Here is a 21,072-nt window from a genome sequence, read left to right as displayed (position 1 = left end):
CATGGCCAGTGGCCTTGTTAGGTTGGAGGGCGCTCAGTTTATTGAGTACCTCATCTGTTGTTACCATTTCTAGCTTGAAGTCGTCCTTGCGGACCCCTAGGTTTTTGTAGTAAGCTACTATGTGTTCTACCCCATAAAGCCCTGAGTGGGAGGGTAGTTTGTTTACCAGTGTTGTGGCTATGTTTGTGAAGAAAATGTTTAAGTAATTGGCTACATCCAGCTTGTCTGTGATGAGCGTGTTGTCCGTTTTTATGTTTATGTTTGAGAATCTGGTTTTAAGTTTTTTACTGCATCCTAGTTGATTATTGAGTAATTTCCAAAGTTCACGTGGTTTGTTTTTGTTTTCCTCAGTTTTGTCATTGATGAAATTCTTTTTTGCAGTTTTGATCATGGAGTTTACGTCGTTTCTTAGTCTGTTTCTTGTAAACAAGTCGAAAGTCTTTCTCTGGTCTACATCCCCTTAACAATTGTGTGTATTGAGCTGTACTGTACTGTACCCATTCTGCAATCTGTTAATTAAAGTTAATTAAACTATCTTCCATTAGTTGGATGTATGGCCTCTGCAAGGTTGTGTGCAGCCATTTGTTTTTGTAACATCTGCTACATCTGTCCCACGTGTTCTTTGCAGCTCACAGTTGTTAGTTCTGCCCCTCTTGACTGTGACAAAAAGGTTTTGAACAAACTTAATGTCATAGCTTGTATTTGATGATATTCTTCTTTGTTATTTACTTGAATGGTTTGATCATTGATTGATGGAGTAATATGGGGTTCTGATAAACTAAAATTATTTGTTAAAATAACATAAGCTAACATATATTTGTACATCTATGCAAATGCATATGCAATATGTATAACTTGAATAAGTAATAAATACAGAAACAACATGTTTAACAATATGTAAATGAGTAGCTACATTTATTTTACATTACATTAACATTTATACGGTATTTGGCCCTTTGAGGGCGACCATAATGCTGATGTGGCCCTCTGTGAAAATGAGTTTGACACCCCTGCACTATAGTATAGACTAGAGCAGAGGACCCTCCTCTGTGTTTACACGGGTGCAGGAGGGGCAAGGGAGGAGGAGGAGGAGGAGCGGCAGTTTGCAGATCCGTGTGTCTGAGACAGACAGCGAGTGAGATCTCCGCTAAGAATTGGATCATGTTTTTCGATCGGTCTCCGCGATCGTCGAATATGACTCATTATCGGAATTCACCGATCGCATATTTATACTGATTATCGGCCGATAACGATCGGTGGCCGATCGATCTGGGCATCCCTAATTTTTACTGATGATTTGTGCTGAGAAGGGCGCTATATAAATAAAGTTTTACTTACTTTACTTACTTACATACAGACACACATACTTATACACACATGCACAGATGTACATCCGTATGCATGCGCACTGCGCACACAAACAAACACACCAATGTAAATGCAAGCTCGTATGCACCCTCTTTCACACACACACACACACACACACACACACACACACACACACACACACACACACACACACACACACACACACACACACACACACACACACACACACACACACACACACACACACACACACACACACACACACACACACACACACACACACACACACACACACACACACACACACACACAGTCTGTGGGAGTCTGGATATTTCACTCTCACCCCCACTCCAATCTACTCTCGCCAGCAAGATGTCCCAAGTGACAGACACAGACACACACACGTACAGTACACATTAAACGTTCACTTCCTCTCCTTTGCCTGGTTTCCTGTCTGTTACCTCCTGCTTTCAAACACCTCTACATCATTGGGCTTTCCCTCCTTGCCTAAATGATGCCCCCCCCCTCCTCCTCTCCCCCCCCCCCCCCCCCCACCTCCTTCCCCCTACCTGTCTACATACATCAAATGTGAGAGAAAATCTACAGACTTCAGCCATTTGCACGGTGCAGTATGAGACCAGCTGCAGATGTGTGTGGCCCATGTCTAGAAACGAAGGCCAATGAGCCTTGATTTATGAGAAAGACAAAGGAGTAGATTCAACTGTATTCAATGCAGAGAATAGGACGGGGTTATCAATGCAATAAAAAGAAGAATGACACCGGATAAGCACTTTCGTAACATCAGCAGAACATTTAACTATGAAGTTCTTATAAACATCTGCCATACATGTTTCATTTTACCAGCATTTGAGCATTTTTCGATATTTTACACAAACACAAATTTGTTATATTGCTAAATGAATCCAAGAGATCAAGATGGATGACTGTATCTGTATGCTAACATTATATCAGCTGAGACTCTGCTGGCTGTGATAGGACGGGAGACAGAGGGCCGTCCAGCCTATTAGTAGGGGTGGGAATCACCAGTTTCATCATGATACGATACGATATCGATTCTTTGGACAACGATACGATATTTGCCGATATCACAAAGTCTCTCACGATACAATACGATTAGATTAGATTCAGGTGCCTGCAATCGATATGAGATGATATCATATGCCCATTTAACACAATCAGTAACATTTAGATCAAGTAAAAAAGGTAACGAAAATATCATTTGACATTTGTATTTTTGAGCTCTTCCAGACATTTAAAGGAAAATCAATCTATTGTTTTTAATACAAATAGACCTCCTGTTCACTGTAAAGTGCCACGTTTTGATATATTGAGCTTTAAACTTTAAGCTCCATTTTTTGGAACTCAACCTAAAACCCCTCCCTACCTCCCTCTCCCAAACCGTTCCTACAACAATTTGTTGATGTTGCATGATCATGATAGGCCTACATTTATTATGTATTATATTGTTTATGTTTAAATAACATTTAAACATCAAACTCCTCTGACCTCATCTGGTCTTTCCAAAGACGCGCGCACACACACACACACAGAAAGGGAGAATGCTATGCTGTAACGTCTACACACACGGAGCTACTGCTGTTGTTCTTGGGCGGATATGAGACTCGCCACAGGATTTTCAAAATAAGAGTATCGATATGAATCGATCTTATTACATTGCATCGATCCGATTCGATCGTTGATAATTACATCGATGTATCGATCTGGATCGATGTATCGTCCCACCCCTACCTATTAGCATAGGCATGTCCAGGGGGGCAACTGTGGCTCAGGAGCGTCGTCAATTAAAAGGTTCTCGGTTCGATTTCCAGCTCCTCCCAGGCAGCGTGTCAACTTGTCCTTGAGCAAGACACTTAACACCCTAACTGCTCACGATGAGCAGGTTGACACCTTGCATGGCCACCTCCGCTGTCGGTGTGTGAATTTGAGGTATGTGAAGTTGTACAGCACTTTGAATAAAAGGACTAGAGAGAGAGAGAGAGAGAGAGAGAGAGAGAGAGAGAGAGAGAGAGAGAGAGAGAGAGAGAGAGAGAGAGAGAGAGAGAGAGAGAGAGAGAGAATGTGTGTGACTCTCCAAACTGTGGTGCTATACTCCTACACAATACTGTGGTGCTATACTCCTACACACCAGGGCACACTCTCCATACTGTGGTGCTATACGCCTACACACTCCTACCAGGACACACTCTCTAAACTGTGGTGCTATACTCCTACACACCAGGGCACACTCTCCATACTGTGGTGCTATACGCCTACACACTCCTACCAGGACACACTCTCTAAACTGTGGTGCTATACTCCTACACACCAGGGCACACTCTCCATACTGTGGTGCTATACGCCTACACACTCCTACCAGGACACACTCTCTAAACTGTGGTGCTATACTCCTACACACCAGGACATACCTTAGACTTTCACATACCTGGATCTCTCCATGGCTTCATTTCAAAGTTAATAGTAAATCTTCCTACAATACACAATCTGCTTGCGTTTTTCTCGGATTGATGCCTCATATACATATCTATATCTGTCTGCATATAATCCTGCTATATACCTACGCATACACCTGCATATGCCCCATATGACTATGTATGATAGCATGTACAATAATGCTGTATATGCTGTATATATTTAATCTTACCATATATATATTTTTTTTTATCACGTTTTTTCTTCTTCTTTTTTTTTTACCAACAAACAACAACAAACATCAATAATAATATATATATATATATACACCTGTCTGTACATACCTGCACAATGCACATAATCATTTTGGGATCTGTATATATCCCTTACAGTACATACTCTTACTAGTTACACTGCTGGCCAGTATGACCATACTGTCACTGTACATATTGGTATTACAACTCTGAACATACATCTGATTAGCACTATACGGCCAGTAGTGCTAATTTATATATGTTAAACCCAGTTTAATCACCTGTACATTTACTATTGCACTTTACTGTTACATCTGCACTCTGCTTGGATGCCAAACCTCTTTCCGTTGTATTGTACTTTTGCTGTATAATGAAAATAAATTTTAATCTAATCTAATCCCAAATAATGGCCTCAATCCATGTCTCACCAGCTCTGGGCTTCGCCTCTGCTGATACCTGTCGTATAGAAGCTCAGATACTTCTCTGTCTCTCTTCCCTTTCTTCTCCCTCTCTCTTCATTCATCCCATCTTCCCCTGTGCAGACGGTAGCTTTGACGTTTCTTTACATATCCTTCTATTCTTTTCAACTGAACATAGAACTGTGTCCTTGGGAGCTGAAGGAGGGGGGGTGAGAGAGAGAGAAAGAAAGAGAGAGGGAGAAAGAGAAACATAGAGAGAGAGAAAGAGAAAAAGAAACAGAGAGAGAGAGAGAGAGAGAGACCCAAACATTTCCTGAGCTCTGCTGGGCCTTCTGACCCCACGGACGGCTGGGATTTCTCTCCACGGCTCACAAAGCTATAGCAGCGCACATACACACACATACACACACATACACACACATACACACACATACACACACATACACACGCATGCATGCACGCACACACACACACACACACACACACACACACACACACACACACACACACACACACACACACACACACACACACACACGCGCACACACACACATACACACACATACACACACATACACACGCATGCATGCACGCACACACACACACACACACACGCGCACACACACACACACACACACACACACACACACGCGCACACACACACACACACACACACACACACACACACACACACACACACACACACACACACACACACACACACACAGATGTGCACACAGTTCAGCGACCAGCCTTGCCGGGGCTCTCGTAGAAGTAGCGCTGGATGCTGCTCACATATTGGCAAGGCGAGCCTAAGTGAAAACACATGTTGTGTAAATGCAGAAAGCAGAAGTGGACGAGCCTAATCTATCAGAGAGGACCCTGTGTGTGTGTAATACAAACCTCAGAATCTGGGTTCAGAGAGAGACATCCTGTTTTCTAAATCAACAAACCCCCCAAACAAATCACATGCCTATTTAGTGCTTTGTAATCCGGGACAGGGCTGTCTTTATTCAGACTGACTGTATATAGGAAGACAAGATCATTTTGATACGTCCTCATTAAAGCTAGAATCCCAAACTTGTTTGATTCTAAACTTTGGCCATAGTCTGATATGGAGCGCATTATAACTCACAATACAGGCTTGTTTCAATCCAATGTTTAACATTTTTATTATAAATGTAAATAAATCTTTCACACCCTCAACATCCGTTTAAAACGTGGGTTTCCGTGTATCTGTCGAAGGCTCAGCGAATAAAGTTGAGATGGAAAAGAACATAAGAAGAAGAAGAAAAAAACATTATTTTGCAGAAGATATTATCATGGAGCTCATCTGCAGAAAGACAAGATTGAGTGGATCTCAGGGGCAGTATTTTCAGGTGCCGCGCTCGGCTTTTATCCACAACAGGCAGGTACTTCCTGCTTTGCGGAAATAGAATCAGCTCATTGTCCATGGTCAGACTTCAGACTCTCTGAGGGGTTGTGACCGTTGACCCTCCGCTGCCCAATTGACCTCTAACTGTGAAATCTGGAACCGATTCAGCTCGCAATGTTGCTCCCTCTGGGCACACGCACGCTCACACACACACACACACACACACACACACACACACACACACACACAACACATACGCACATTTATATACATACATCATAGAGAGTGCTAAAGCTTTCCACCAGGACAGAGAATAGCTTCTAATCTCTACAGATCAGATAGCGTCTGGGTGTCATACTGGCAGCCAGCAAGAAAAACAAGAGCAGGCTGAGAGATCATATCTCCACCCCCACCCTAGAAAATGACAGCTAATCAGTTTGGGATGTCTGACTCTTACGGTTGAAGCCTGAATGTAGAGGTGGATAAACTGATCCACACTAGTCACTAGAATACCGCTAGATACAACTGCAACGTCATTGTTTGATCTGGAGGCAATAGGTGGAAAAACTTCACCCACTTTTTGTCGCCCCAACTAACCTCCATAGCTGTTGCTAAGCAACCATCTGACTATGCTCATCCATTTTAACTTAAAAACTCCATCAACAGTTACGGTAAGACAACTCTGACTCCCTTGCGTCTCTGGATAGAACTGTCGCTGTCAGGATACTGGCCCACATTCAGAACACCAGCAGGCTGATAGAGCGTCTGAGCAGGCTTATCTTCACAGGCTCAATGCAAATGTGTTTGTTCAAAAGAGCTGAAGTCAACGTTGCCGTATCAACTTAGCTACACTGACGGGGGGAAAGCGACCCTGGTCTCCTCTTGTTCTCTTTGTGTACACAGCGCTTTCAGACGCATCCGCTTCCTACGGGAAAGAGCTCTCGCACGGATACAGATAAACCTCCCAAAACGCACAGGTCAATAATAACTCTCTCGTTTACACATCATGACGTGATATCGACCCACTAGAGTCATATGGTAAACGTTCGAGTTCATCGCCTCCTTCTCCTACTTCCATCTAGCCTTCTTAGCAGTCAGGTTTTCAACATCCCCCCAGTGACACCTCGCTTGAGGTGTTTCTACCTCATCGGACCACGTGGTAGAGAGAGGCGGAAGGGTGGGAGGGAGAACGGGGAGGACAGGTGACAAAGGTCCCACGCTGGTATCATACGTTGTTACGATTAGCTGAGTGGACGAACAGGACGCGTCTATACTTCCCGCAAGCAAGTTGTCCTTTTGTGCGATCTGATTGGCCACTGACGTTTCTAGTCATGTGACATGTGCGCCAATCGTGGGACGGCAAGTTCGGCCACCGGTTAAGCTTAGGCACTCTTTCGAAGTTGGTTAAGGTTAGAGTTTGTCTTAGAGCAGGGCGATAGAACACCAGCCCTGATTCCAAACTCTAACCTTAACCAACTTCGAAAGAGTCGCCTAAGCTTAACCAGTGATAAACTAGGCGTTAGGTAGTTTGCAGGCTGTTAGACCTGGAAATAGGCGCAGAACTTGGCGTCCCACGATTGGCGCACATGTCACATGACCAGAAACGTCAGTGGCCAATCAGAGCAACGCGGAAGGACAACTTGCTTGTGGGAAGTATAGACGCGAACAGGACGCCCCTCCGATCACAGCCATGTAACGACCTGGACCGGGGAAATCATTGAGATCGAGATAGCCGGCTCCAAACAACCACGCCATTGTAACACCAAACTCTGGAGCCTACCTTCTTGGCAGCCCTGGACGGAGACCTCCGGGTGGGCTTGGTCACCTGGCCGCTCAGGGTGACCGGCTGCTTGGACACAGAGCCATTCTCCCTCTTCTTGCTGGGGGAGGGCGGGGGAGAGGAGGCCGAGGGGGAAGGGGAGGCCGGAGGAGATGAGGCCGAGGAGGGGGTGGTGGGCGGCACGGACACACGCACGGCCATCTCCTCCGTGGCGGTGAGGCGCAGGCTGCGGAGCAACTCGTCCGTCTCCCTGTCCACCACCAGCAGCCTGGTCTCATCCTCCACCGCCTTGATGCGCTGCACCACCTGCACAGAGGGAGGAGGGTTAAGATAGATGGATGGAGAGAGAGAGAGAGAGAGAGACAGACAGACAGACAGACAGACAGACAGACAGACAGACAGACAGACAGACAGACAGACAGACAGACAGACAGACAGACAGACAGACAGACAGACAGACAGAATCTTCTCAGATGTCAAGTCAAGTGTTCCTTTATTAATCCATTAATTCCTTCTAGAAAAGATAATAATAGAAATAGTATAATAATAAAGTAGAACAAAGTATTAATAGTGGAAGGTGTATCAATTCAGGGGTCGTTGGCATGCATTTATATAGCGCTTTTCTAAACACTCAAAGCTTTACAGTGTAGGGTGGAAATTGCCACAACACCACTGTGTAGCACCCAACCTTGGGCCACACAAGCTCAATGGCTGCCATACACTGGCACCAGGCACACATCACACTACACAGTAGGACAGGAGACAGGGATTGAAGGATGGTACCAAAGGATGGTAGCTACTCGTACTCGTAAGGATGTCCCTATCACCGTAACAGGGGCACTCTCCAAGACATTTACTACAAACGGTGCATGGGCAAGGCTAAGAGAATAATCAAAGACTCCAGCCACCCAAACAACTGCCTCTTTGAACTGCTGCGGTCAGGCAAGCGATACCGGAGTCTCATGGCAAGCACAGAGAGACTCAGAAGAAGCTTCTATCCTCAGGCCATCAGGATGCTAAATGACAATAACACTATGTAACAACCATCAAATACACTCACAGCACACACATCCACACGCACACACTCACTTTAAACAACCAACTCACTGCAGCACCCACTTTAACCACTTTACACACACCTAACACACTTTATATTTATTGGTAAAGAATTTGCACTACAACTCATACCGCATTACACCTTACTGTAAATTGTACCTAAATTGTACCTCATCCCATTCTGCATTGTACTGTATAGTATATAGTATATTGTATTGTAACTCAGTTACTTTTCTACTCTGCATTGTATACTGTATAATGTATATATATATTGAACACTTTTGTCTACGTACTTGACTTATTATACTTATTTTATACTTATCTATTTTTATCTAGCACAATCTCTGGAGCAAAACAGAAAGAAGCATTTTATATAAAAGTATTCTGTACTTCTGTATGACAACTAATAAAGAAACTTGAACTTGTTACTGCCAAGTCCAGAGTGTCTTCCTGCTGGACAACAACACCACCAGGTCCAGAGGTCAGAGTGCTCCCTGCTGGACAACAACACCACCAGGTCCAGAGGACAGAGTGTCTTCCTGCTGGACAACAACACCACCAGGTCCAGAGGACAGAGTGCTCCCTGCTGGACAACAACACCACCAGGTCCAGAGGACAGAGTGCTCCCTGCTGGACAACAACACCACCAGGTCCAGAGGACAGAGTGTCTTCCTGCTGGACAACAACACCACCAGGTCCAGAGGACAGAGTGCTCCCTGCTGGACAACAACACCACCAGGTCCAGATGACAGAGTGTCTTCCTGCTGGACAACAACACCACCAGGTCCAGAGGACAGAGTGCTCCCTGCTGGACAACAACACCACCAGGTCCAGAGGACAGAGTGCTCCCTGCTGGACAACAACACCACCAGGTCCAGAGGACAGAGTGCTCCCTGCTGGACAACAACACCACCAGGTCCAGAGGACAGAGTGCTCCCTGCTGGACAACAACACCACCAGGTCCAGAGGACAGAGTGTCTTCCTGCTGGACAACAACACCACCAGGTCCAGAGGACAGAGTGTCTCCCTGCTGGACAACAACACCACTTTCCGACAGCGGCTTTGACCGAGTCTCAAACCGGCGATCTTCCGATCATGAGTCCGGAGCTCTACTCATGTAGCCACTCTGCCGCCCTGCCGGACAAAAGGAAAAAAGGTTTGAGAACCACTGGTCTAGATGCTGATGGGCTGCGGCTCAATCCAAGAGACATTACAGCCAGCCATCTCAAAAGGGAGACCTCTGTCACATCAGCGACAACACTGTGTGGGAATGATTCGATGACAAGAGGGGCCAGCCAACTGTATCTTCTTGGGGGCTAGTTCATTTCCGAGAGACACATTCAAACGTCCATCCCCTAAAGTCCTATTCAGGACTATTTGTACTGGCTGTTTGAATGAGTAATGGGTGTCTGGGTGGGGGGGGGGAAGGTGAGGCATGCTCTAGGAATGGAGAGTAAACACCCTCTGGAAGGACCGTAGCTCACGGTGGACACTGAACGTGATGACTGATTCACGCTGGGGTGCTGAGCCAGGGTCAGGAAAGACCCACAAGGGCACTGTTGCACATACCTATGACCTATGACCTTCTGGGGAGACATTCTAAATGATGAATAAATACTTTGCACAAATAACTTTTCTGCTTAATTGGGTAGTACACAGTGGAGAATGATATAAATTATGAGACAGAGAGAGAAAGAGGGGTCTTATAATAGGGCTGCTCGATTATGGCAAAAATCATAATCACGATTAGGTTGATTGATATTGAAATCACGGTTATTAAACACAATTGATTTGAGAACATCATATGACGATGACTGAATTTGTTTCCTGTTTTTTCTCAACCAAAGGTTGCCTTTCTGTCATCTTCTACAAGTTACCAAAGTTTCCAATATAACTGGAGATACACGCCATGGCTCCCTCCTCACTCTCAGTCTCAAGTCTCAACACAAGCTGAAACTGTTTGGGCTGGAGGGGGGGGGGCACACTGCTGTGAGGGAAGGGTGCACAGCATTTACAACACAAGACGAAATGAGCGCAATACGGCATGTGGCACAATAATCATTTTATCTCGGTTATCTTGTTTTCATGAACGTGGGGAAGCCAAAATCATAATTGAAATTTAAACTTGATTAATCGCCCAGCCTTACTGTGAGACCAAATCCACAAGCAGCATGCAACCCATGAGCCCACTGGAGCATTTTCTCAAAATTATATCTTGGAATTGCAGAACCCAATCAGCTATTGAATCATATAGACAATCACATCTTCACTCAAAGCCAAAAGTTCAGTTCTCAAGTGTTCTAATCAGATTGTACACCTGAAATGGTTAACAGGACATTCCATCAATAACTCACTGTATTTGTATTCTAACTTAGTGTATATATTCTACTACATCCTGCACAATTGTACAACCCTGTCCTATATTATATTATATTATAATAATAAAAATGTACTTTAATTGTCAATGTTGATGCACCAAATGAACAACCAAAACAAATCCCTGTGCAAGCTTACTTGGCAATAAAGACCTTTCTGATTCTGATCCTGATAAATGACAATAACCAATTGTGCAGATAGATATTTCAAACTCCTGGGCAGGGGTGCAGTGGTCATGCCACGCGGTACCACGCCGTCCCAGCACTTTTCTGAGCAGAAGCACACAAAAATGCGTTCACAACTTTCACTCGACTCGTCGAGCCGTGCGCGGCGCGCCAAGTACCGGTACTCACCTATCACCTTTTGCATAACAATAGCATAACAAAGAACGAGAAGTGCAAAACCAAAATACAAGCCCTGTACCAATTGGTGGGGGGTTGCTTGAGCTGTGGAACCTGCCACTACAAATGGTTCCGACGGGAAGGATGAGACATTTCTTAAATTGTGCTTCAGAAGGAAACTGTCCTTCTGTAAACTGTAAGTTACATTGTTAATTTAGTTTGTATTTATTTTTCTAGTTTAAGTTAATTCAATTAAAGAAATTGTAACTACAATATTGTATCTACAATTACATTTAAAACATTGTTTGTTTTTCAACCATATCTGTTGACAATATAATTTCTTTATATATTGAAGGCTACATCCTGCTACCTTTTTCAGCTTCTCTATTTCAAGGCAATATTTACAAAAACGAAACTAAAACTAGTAATTTCCTACAAACATGTTTCCTACTATTTATGCATAAAATGAATCTGTTCTGTGTGCATGCGAGGGAACATATGCGCATGCGCGTGCACGCAGGGCCGCCTCAGGGGGTGTGCGAGCAGTGCGGTCGCACAGGGCCTCGCGGGAAGGGGGGCCTCGCAAAAAAAAAAAAAAAAAAAAAAAAAAAAAAAAAAATTTGCGAGGCACCCCTTCTCGCAAGGCCTTTTTTCATCACATACCTAAAATCTAGTTTTGCTTATATGCTTATATATTTCACATTAGACACGTTTGTAGAATGTGTCTGTCTTGTTCCGGGCTCTGCGGCTCTGCAGATATACTATTGGAGCTCTGTGGCTCTGCATACACTATTGGAGCTCTGCGGCTCTGCAGCAGATATACTATTGGTTTCAACGAGGGGAGGGGTTACAGGTAAGGTAGTCGGCCGGCGTGCGTCTGTCTGACTATTTCCACGGGAGCGCGTGCAGCATTGGAGGTTATGCCAGGCAAGACGAAGAGGACGGTCGTTCGGCAGATGGACTGAAGATGAAAGTTGTTGCATGTTAGAAAGTTCAGTCAGGCTAGCCATGTCGGCTTAGCTAAAGGCAGGGACAGCTAGTTAGCTTTAGCTACGTTATCGAGTGCTAACATGTGGTTCAGTCGGGATAGCCATGTCGGCTAGTAGCTTAGCTAAAGGCTAACTAGCGTTAGCTAACGCTAGCTATCGAGTGCTAACGTGTGGTTCAGTCGGGCTAGCCATGTCGGCTAGTAGCTTAGCTAAAGGCTAACTAGTGAGAGAAAATGGTGGTTTTTCAATGTATGTGATGTATAGATTGGGGAGAGATGACAGCTAAAATGGTAAAACAACGAAATGTGCATGGAAGCAGGAGACGGTGATAGAACGGTGGTGGAACCAGTGGTTTCACAGGCACAGGCCGCGTCAGCGAGGGTTTTGTTATGAATTCCTTAGAGGAACATCTGAGATTAGAGTGTACTGTCTCCCAGGACAGGAGGGAGAGAGGTTCATCTTAATGAAACGTGAGTTTATTAGTGTTAAAGGTTATTCAGTTGTCATGACAACACGTCGCATGACAACCAGAAGGCGGGGCCGTCGTTGCGACGACGAACATCTATAAGTCGGACGGTGTTTCCGGGTGTAAGGCAGACTAGAATCTGACCGAGAGCGAGTAGGACTGAGATCACACAGAGGACCTTCTCTCCTCTCATCACGAGAGAGGGGGGGGGGGGGGGGAGGAAGAATGCCACGACATCAGTAGCTTCGGCTACCACGAGGATGGTCTTAGGCTAACGAACAGGCCTGAACACTATTGGACTGAATCACAAAAGGACAATCTGAACACACCGAAAGATCATTAGAATAGACTCTTCAAGGACGATACAATTTGATAACATCTGATAACATCTGATTATGAGGTTTCTGTTTAGAGAAATAAAACAACGCTTTTCCTCACAAGGTATCTCACGTTGTCGAAGTGTCGAATTCTTACGGAAGTGGAGGAGTATTATGGTTTATGGATTGCACTAATGGGGGAAGATAAGGATCTTATCTACCAGTATCGGAGACGTCAGGACCATTAAAAGTACACAACGCAGAGGAATTGGATGGAGAGCCAAACAGACGAAGACGTGATACTGGCCAGTTTGATCAGAATCTTACAGTTGGTGCCGTGACCCGGATTTGCAAGAGATTAAAACAACGGGAACAGTTGGTTGTTGTTGGTTGTTGATGACAGCCGGATAAGCAAGAGATAAGAACAACGGATAAAGACTTTTTCAATAATGGGGCGACAGTGGACAACAGTCATCAATGTGTGGGAGAATCATGATCGAAGCAAGGCCGGTCAGCCCTGGGAGAGAGCGGCGAGTCGAGCGGTCAGGAGGCGAACCAGCGCTGTAGGGGAAACAGCGCTCCGATCAAAAATGTGAGTTCACTGTGCACACGGTTGTTTTGATTTTAAGCCAAATAAAAACGAACAGATAGTGAATCCGTAAACGTAAACATTTCTAGTTTGACACAGAGAGAGAATGCCAGCTGTAATAATATGAGCAGAGAGCCATGGTGAAAATCGAGGGTGTTATCTACAGAGAATGAAAAGCAAACGAGGCAGGCTGCACAGTTTTGGTTTAAGGAGGGTAAATGCGAGATGAGGAAAGGGGGGGGGGGGGGGGGCGCTTGAATCAGATCGAAAAATTGTTATGGCGGGACTGTTTTCATAACAGAAGGAAAGTCGAAAGGAGATTGTACCAGTGTGTATTATGTCCGATCAGGCAAGAGTATTAGTCTGAGAAAGCGTCCCCTGATAATGGATAGGAAAGAGAGGAAAAACAGCTGTGTTTTTAGGCCGTGGAAGGAAGGGCAGCGTTTGTTTGTTTGAGAGAGTAGCCATTTGCACCGAGTCAAAATGGCCGTGAGCACCACGAGGAGATAACAACAGATAAAGAACCAGGAAGTGACACGTCAACTAAAACACCATGGAGGAGGAGTAGGTTGTCACCTAGTGGCGGAGGGGGGGTAGTGCTGGGGAGTTTTCATTACCCATAGGGGAATATTTAGAGTTTAATTCAATTAAGGAGTTTAATTGCGGAGGGGGGGGGGTAGTGCTGGACAGTTTCCATTACCCATAGGCGAATATGTAGAGTTTAAGTTAATTAAGGAGTTGAATTTTTTCAAAATTACCAACTGCTTGTGTGTATACACGGTGGTGTATGTGAGAACTTTGTAAAGGAACTCAAAGTGTGGTATATAGAGCGACGGGACAGCTCCAGGGCGACGGTAGACAGCCCCGTAGGGTATATAGAGCGACGTGACAGCTCCAGGGCGACGGTAGACAGCCCCGTAGGGTATAGAGCGACGGTGACAGCTCCAGGGCGATGGTAGACAGCCCCGTAGGGTATAGAGCGACGGTGACAGCTCCAGGGCGACGGTAGACAGCCCCGTAGGGTATAGAGCAACGGTGACAGCTCCAGGGCGACGGTAGACAGCCCCGTAGGGTATAGGGCGACGGACAGCTCTGTTGTATGTTAGATGATAGTACGAGTACGTATGTGAGTTAGGAGCAGGGAACCAACCTGCTCTGTTGTATGTTAGAGCGATGCAAATAGTTTTAGGCACTGATTCTGGGTTTTTTGGTTGTTGCACTGTTTTTGGGTTATCACAAAGAGGCGGGAAGAGGGTCCGTGCGTGAGGATACCAAGTGCGTGGGATGCCAAAAGATAGGGGGACAGGGCTTATGTTGTGTGCTCGGTTGTATGTTATTATCATAATAATAAGATCGATATACAGGTTAATTAAATAAGTTTAATTATTAATTGATTAAATAAGAATTGCACAGAAAGATGGTGCAGTTATTTGAATGGGTTAATTATTGAATAAAGAGGGAGGTTGAATTCCAGTGGGGCCTTCTCACACCTAATAAATAGGCAGAGTCTTGAGGGGACACGTCACCAGAAAGAACTGGCGCGCGCTGGGGGTCACCCGTGGGACAAACGTAGAGCGCCGAGTGGGTATCGTTTAGCTGCTGGTGTCACGCCGGAAGACAACAAAACAGGGAACAGCCCTGTAGGATTAGATATGGGTGTTGAGAAGGTGGGGGACTAATAGAGAACAAATAGCGCCATGGGCTGTAGGACACTCACACCGTCCAACAGTCTGAAAGGGCGTGGCCATGGCAGGGGCTTGCAGAGGAAAAAAAATATATAGAGAACGAGCTGCAGGCCCAAAGCCACGGTAGACTAATAGAAAACACAGGGTCGAGTGTACAGAAAGACTGCCGGTGTTGTGTTTCTGCTTTCAAGGGGGGAATGACACCGACAGCGATGGAGATGGCCAGGAGACAGACTGGAGGAGGAGGAAGCCGCAGGGGCCAGGCACGGCAGCCTGGTACACAGATCGTCCACGACGAGAGAGAGGGCCGACGGCGGTGGAGATGAGCCTCAACCAAGATGACCGACGGGGCGGAGATGACCGACGGGGCGGAGACGGCCGACGAGGCGGAGTCCAGCGGTCGCAGGCGGTGTTTGCCCAGGGGAGAACGAGGCAGACATTGGAGGGGGTTTCCCTGCGGAGACGCTGTTTAGAGAGCGTTTTGAAACAACAGAGCACGGGCGGTGAATCATGAACAAACAGGGACTTCCTTTCAGAGTCAATCAGGAGATCGAGAGACGAGACAACAGCGAGAAGTCCTGTGTTCATTGATTAGGAGTATGAGATATAAATGGAGGATTCATATATAAGATATATGTATAGAAGGATATATATATATATAGAAGGTAGATAAGAGGGAGAACAGTAGAACAACAGGATATAATTATTGGGAGCAGACAGGGGGGCTCCAATGGTTATGAGTCGTTGGATGTTGTTGGTTTTGGTGGTCGGTTTCGGTTCCCTTTGTGCACGAAGGGGGGCGCAAACAGACATCAGGCAGCAGGATCACTGGGTTGACCGTGGGCCGTCTTCGTTTCTTGTGCACGAGAGACGAGGTTGGTTTGCTTCAACCACAGGCTATTTTTGGCATAATTAATTAAAAAACCAAATAATGATTTATGATTCTGAAGGGGTGATAAGAATCAAGGGGGGATTGAGAGAAAATGGTGGTTTTTCAATGTATGTGATGTATAGATTGGGGAGAGATGACAGCTAAAATGGTAAAACAACGAAATGTGCATGGAAGCAGGAGACGGTGATAGAACGGTGGTGGAACCAGTGGTTTCACAGGCACAGGCCGCGTCAGCGAGGGTTTTGTTATGAATTCCTTAGAGGAACATCTGAGATTAGAGTGTACTGTCTCCCAGGACAGGAGGGAGAGAGGTTCATCTTAATGAAACGTGAGTTTATTAGTGTTAAAGGTTATTCAGTTGTCATGACAACACGTCGCATGACAACCAGAAGGCGGGGCCGTCGTTGCGACGACGAACATCTATAAGTCGGACGGTGTTTCCGGGTGTAAGGCAGACTAGAATCTGACCGAGAGCGAGTAGGACTGAGATCACACAGAGGACCTTCTCTCCTCTCATCACGAGAGAGGGGGGGGGGGGGGGGGGAGGAAGAATGCCACGACATCAGTAGCTTCGGCTACCACGAGGATGGTCTTAGGCTAACGAACAGGCCTGAACACTATTGGACTGAATCACAAAAGGACAATCTGAACACACCGAAAGATCATTAGAATAGACTCTTCAAGGACGATACAATTTGATAACATCTGATAACATCTGATTATGAGGTTTCTGTTTAGAGAAATAAAACAACGCTTTTCCTCACAAGGTATCTCACGTTGTCGAAGTGTCGAATTCTTACGGAAGTGGAGGAGTATTATGGTTTATGGATTGCACTAATGGGGGAAGATAAGGATCTTATCTACCAGTATCGGAGACGTCAGGACCATTAAAAGTACACAACGCAGAGGAATTGGATGGAGAGCCAAACAGACGAAGACGTGATACTGGCCAGTTTGATCAGAATCTTACACTAGCGTTAGCTACGTTAGCGAGTGCTAACGTGTGGTTCAGTCGGGCTAGCCATGTCGGCTAGTAGCTTAGCTAAAGGCTAACTAGCATTAGCTAACGCTAGCTATCGAGTGCTAACGTGTGGTTCAGTCGGGCTAGCCATGTTGGCTAGTAGCTTAGCTAAAGGCTAACTAGCATTAGCTACCGCTAGCTAACTAGGCATGGCAACAACCAGGACCACCTGAAGCTTTTTAAGAAGGAGGTGATGAACTACAGACAGACGAGGCACGAGAACATGGTCCTCTTCATGGCGGCCTGCATGGCTCCACCCCACCTGGCCATCATCACCAGGTGAGAGAGGGGAAAACAAACGCACGTCACAAATGATGGATTCAGTTCACCTCCAATACCTGTTATTATCCTTGTCACATTTTCACCTCTCTCTCTCTCTCTCTCTCTCTCTCTCTCTCTCTCTCTCTCTCTCTCTCTCTCTCTCTCTTTTTCTCTTTCTCTCTCGCCCTCTCTCTCTCTCTCTCTCTCTCTCTCTCTCTCTCTCTCTCTCTCTCTCTCTCTCTCTCTCTCTCTCTCTCTCTCTCTCAATTCAATTCAAATGGGCTTTATTGACATGGGAAACATACGTTTACATTGCCAAAGCCAAACAAAACAATCAAACAGATAAAACAAAAGAAATCAGTACATTACAGAAGGAATTTCTTGTACAGTCTTTATGGTGGTTGTATTCCGTTGGATGTCCTTTTCTTGTCACAGCAGCTCACAAATCTGGCTGCTGTGTTTGCACATTCTTGTATTTCTCCCAGTAGGTATGGGAGTTTTGAGTTATTGTCCATGTTTTCAAAGTCTCTTTGGGTGTTTGCAATTTGTGGGAAGTATATGTCTCTGATGTCTTGGTATAGTGGGCAGGTTGTTAAGAAGTGGAGCTCGGTTTCCACCTCATCTTGTGTGCAGTAGGTGCATAGTCTGTCTTCGCTTGGGAGCCAGGTCTGCCTATGGCGGCCTTTCTCGATGGCTAGGCTGTGCTCGCTGAGTCTGTACCTAGTCCTGTGTTCTGAGCTGTGTGCTGAGCTGTGTTCTGCATGTGTTCTGTGTTCTGAGCTGTGTTCTGAGATGTGTTCTGAGCTGTGTTCTGTGTTCTGAGCTGTGTTCTGAGCTGTGTTCTGAGCTGTGTGCTGAGCTGTGTTCTGCATGTGTTCTATGTTCTGAGGTGTCCTGTGTTCTGAGCTGTGTTCTGAGCTGTGTGCTGAGCTGTGTTCTGTGCTGTGTTCTGCATGTGTTCTGTGTTCTGAGCTGTGTTCTGAGATGTGTTCTGTGTTCTGAGCTGTGTTCTGAGCTGTGTTCTGTGCTGTGTTCTGAGACGTGTTCTGTGTTCTGAGCTGTGTTCTAAGCTGTGTTGTGTTCTGAGCTGTGTTCTGAGCATATATAGTGCTTTTACTAACTATATTATATTTCTCTCTCCTCTGGTCAGGGGCATTGCCGGGTCTGTGCAGCGATAACACTGTATATTGACTGTAGAACGGGAGCTCTCTCTCGCTCTCTCTTGCTATATGTTGACTGTATCATGCCCAGCCTCAGGCAGCGCTATTATTTAAGAATATGTTGACTGTAGGGGTGGACGGTATGGTCTAAAATGTATATCACGGTATAATTTGAAGCATAGACGGTAACGGTATATCACGGTATCATCGTTTTTGATTAAAAAAAAATTATTTTATATAATTTTTTTTTTATATAAAATATATATATTATATAATTAGACTTGTACTTGTATTATCTGCGAGACATCGCCACCACGCAACAAGCTCCACTGTCTGTGTGTACTCTAGTAGCCTCCAGCTACGGCCAGGATTCTCCGGAGCTGCACCTGGACCTATACTCGAGTAGCCTCGAGCAGAGCTACGGCCAGGATACCCCGGCGCTGCACCTGGACCCTATTGTATTGGTATAACGTTAGCAAGCCCTCAGCTCGAATACGCATCAAATCAGTGTTATAAGACATTGATATCAGGAGCTATCTGTAGCTACTGCATATATAACGTTAATACAACGCCTCAGTGAATTATTTAGTTCAATGGGACATTTCGTTTTGAACGGTGAACTAACTTGCGTTAACGTGAGCTAGCATACACGTCTCTAGTACTAGACTTTGTGGAGCGTTTGTTGATGTCAGGAGCTATCGGTAGCTGGCCGACTAGATACCGTTCGGTTAGACAATGCCCCATCATGTATTAAACTAAAAGTGAATAGTTGACTGGGTCATTTTGTAACGGTAGCTAAGCAAACGTTAGCTCAGGGAGACGCCACCGTCCTCCCGACAGCTCCCGTGTCCCGTCCCACTAGACTACTAGACCCGTGTTTATGTAACGGGTGTAAAACTCACTCCCCAGAGGCACACAAACTGAGCGCTTAGAAGGGAATTCCTTTCTTGGCGCAGCGGTTTGTGATGTCGCCCGCAGTGCGGACGCCTGGGGTTCGACTCCCACTCAAGGCATGGTCGAATTCGTGGCAGGGGCGAGTTGCCTCTGTTACACTGGTGCCGTAGACCCGGATGCCTTGGGTGGTGTGAGTTTAGGGGGGGTGAATGTAACGGGTGTAAAACTCACTCCCCAGAGGCACACAAACTGAGCGCTTAGAAGGGAATTCCTTTCTTGGCGCAGCGGTTTGTGATGTCGCCCGCAGTGCGGACGCCTGGGGTTCGACTCCCACTCAAGGCATGGTCGAATTCGTGGCAGGGGCGAGTTGCCTCTGTTACATTTACATGCGTGCGGTAGGGGCTGGCACGCCCACTGCGCGAAGCCTCCTAAATAACTTTTTCCAGTTCGCACATATCTATTATCTATGACTAATTCTATCTATTTTTAGGGGCAAATGCGAGTGAAATAGTCGCGCTGTGGTTACATGACGTCATTGCTATTTTAGAGCTGCACTACCGGTTACACGGTATAGTCAAAATCCATACCGTAGAGCAAATTCATACCGTTTATACCGTATACCGTTTATACCGTCCACCCCTAGTTGACTGTATGAAAAAAAAATATATATATATTTTGTTTTACCTTTAGGGGGGGGGGGGGTCTCACGTTTAAATCTCGCACAGGGCCTCGCATTTCTCCCAGCGTGCACGTGACGTAATTTAAACAGAGTACAGGCACTTCTGAAATTAGGACTGCACCCCTGCTCCTGGGTGATAACAAGCCCACTCTTCTGTTGGTCGCTTTACTATAATTGAGTACCTCACACAGTAAATTTCGCAGAGTAAATTTTACTCAAACTCAGTTTGAGTCAAATTTACTCATCGAAATGTACTGTGCAGCTGCAGACAAAGAACGATATAACTCCATTTTAGTTTTTCGGGGGAACAGGGTTTTGAAACATTATATTATCTAAATTATGTAATCACATTCACACTACAAATACTGCGAATACATGGGCTGTCCACAAAAACAGCTTGTCATGTGGTTCTTCAGTGCGAGGGTTCATTTATTCATCCAACTTACCCATAGCTGTGAAATGGTTATTAACACTTTAATCGCCGGAAATTGTTATGGTTTGTAACCGACCCCAATCGCACAACACAAGACAGGTATGATGGTTTGCCAAGAAACAGATATTTATTGAACAACAGGGAAAAACAGGGAAAAGGGCACTGTCCCTTTAAGGGAGAATCACAAATACAGGAATATAATATGAGGGGAAGGAAAGGTGCCTTTAAGAGGCGGGCAGGAAAAGGGGAACACTAAGGGAAGGTTAAAGGAACGCTAGGGGAACATTAAAGGAACGCTAGGGGAA

General features: G+C 45.5%; 1 protein-coding gene across 1 annotated transcript in view; it reads right to left on the bottom strand.

Annotated features, from left to right (window-relative positions):
* LOC311240917 (Na(+)/H(+) exchange regulatory cofactor NHE-RF2) overlaps positions 1–21,072 on the bottom strand; it is a 177,775-nt gene that overhangs the window by 148,266 nt on the left and 8,437 nt on the right. Inside the window, exon 2 of the mRNA XM_084329535.1 lies at positions 7,609–7,914. Coding sequence (XP_084185661.1) covers positions 7,609–7,914 — 306 coding nt within the window. The remainder of the gene's footprint in view (positions 1–7,608; positions 7,915–21,072) is intronic.

Source organism: Notolepis coatsorum (assembly GCF_963971535.1).
Source record: "Notolepis coatsorum genome assembly, chromosome: 14".
NCBI lineage: Eukaryota > Metazoa > Chordata > Actinopteri > Aulopiformes > Paralepididae > Notolepis > Notolepis coatsorum.
This window is presented reverse-complemented; position numbering and strand designations above follow the sequence as displayed.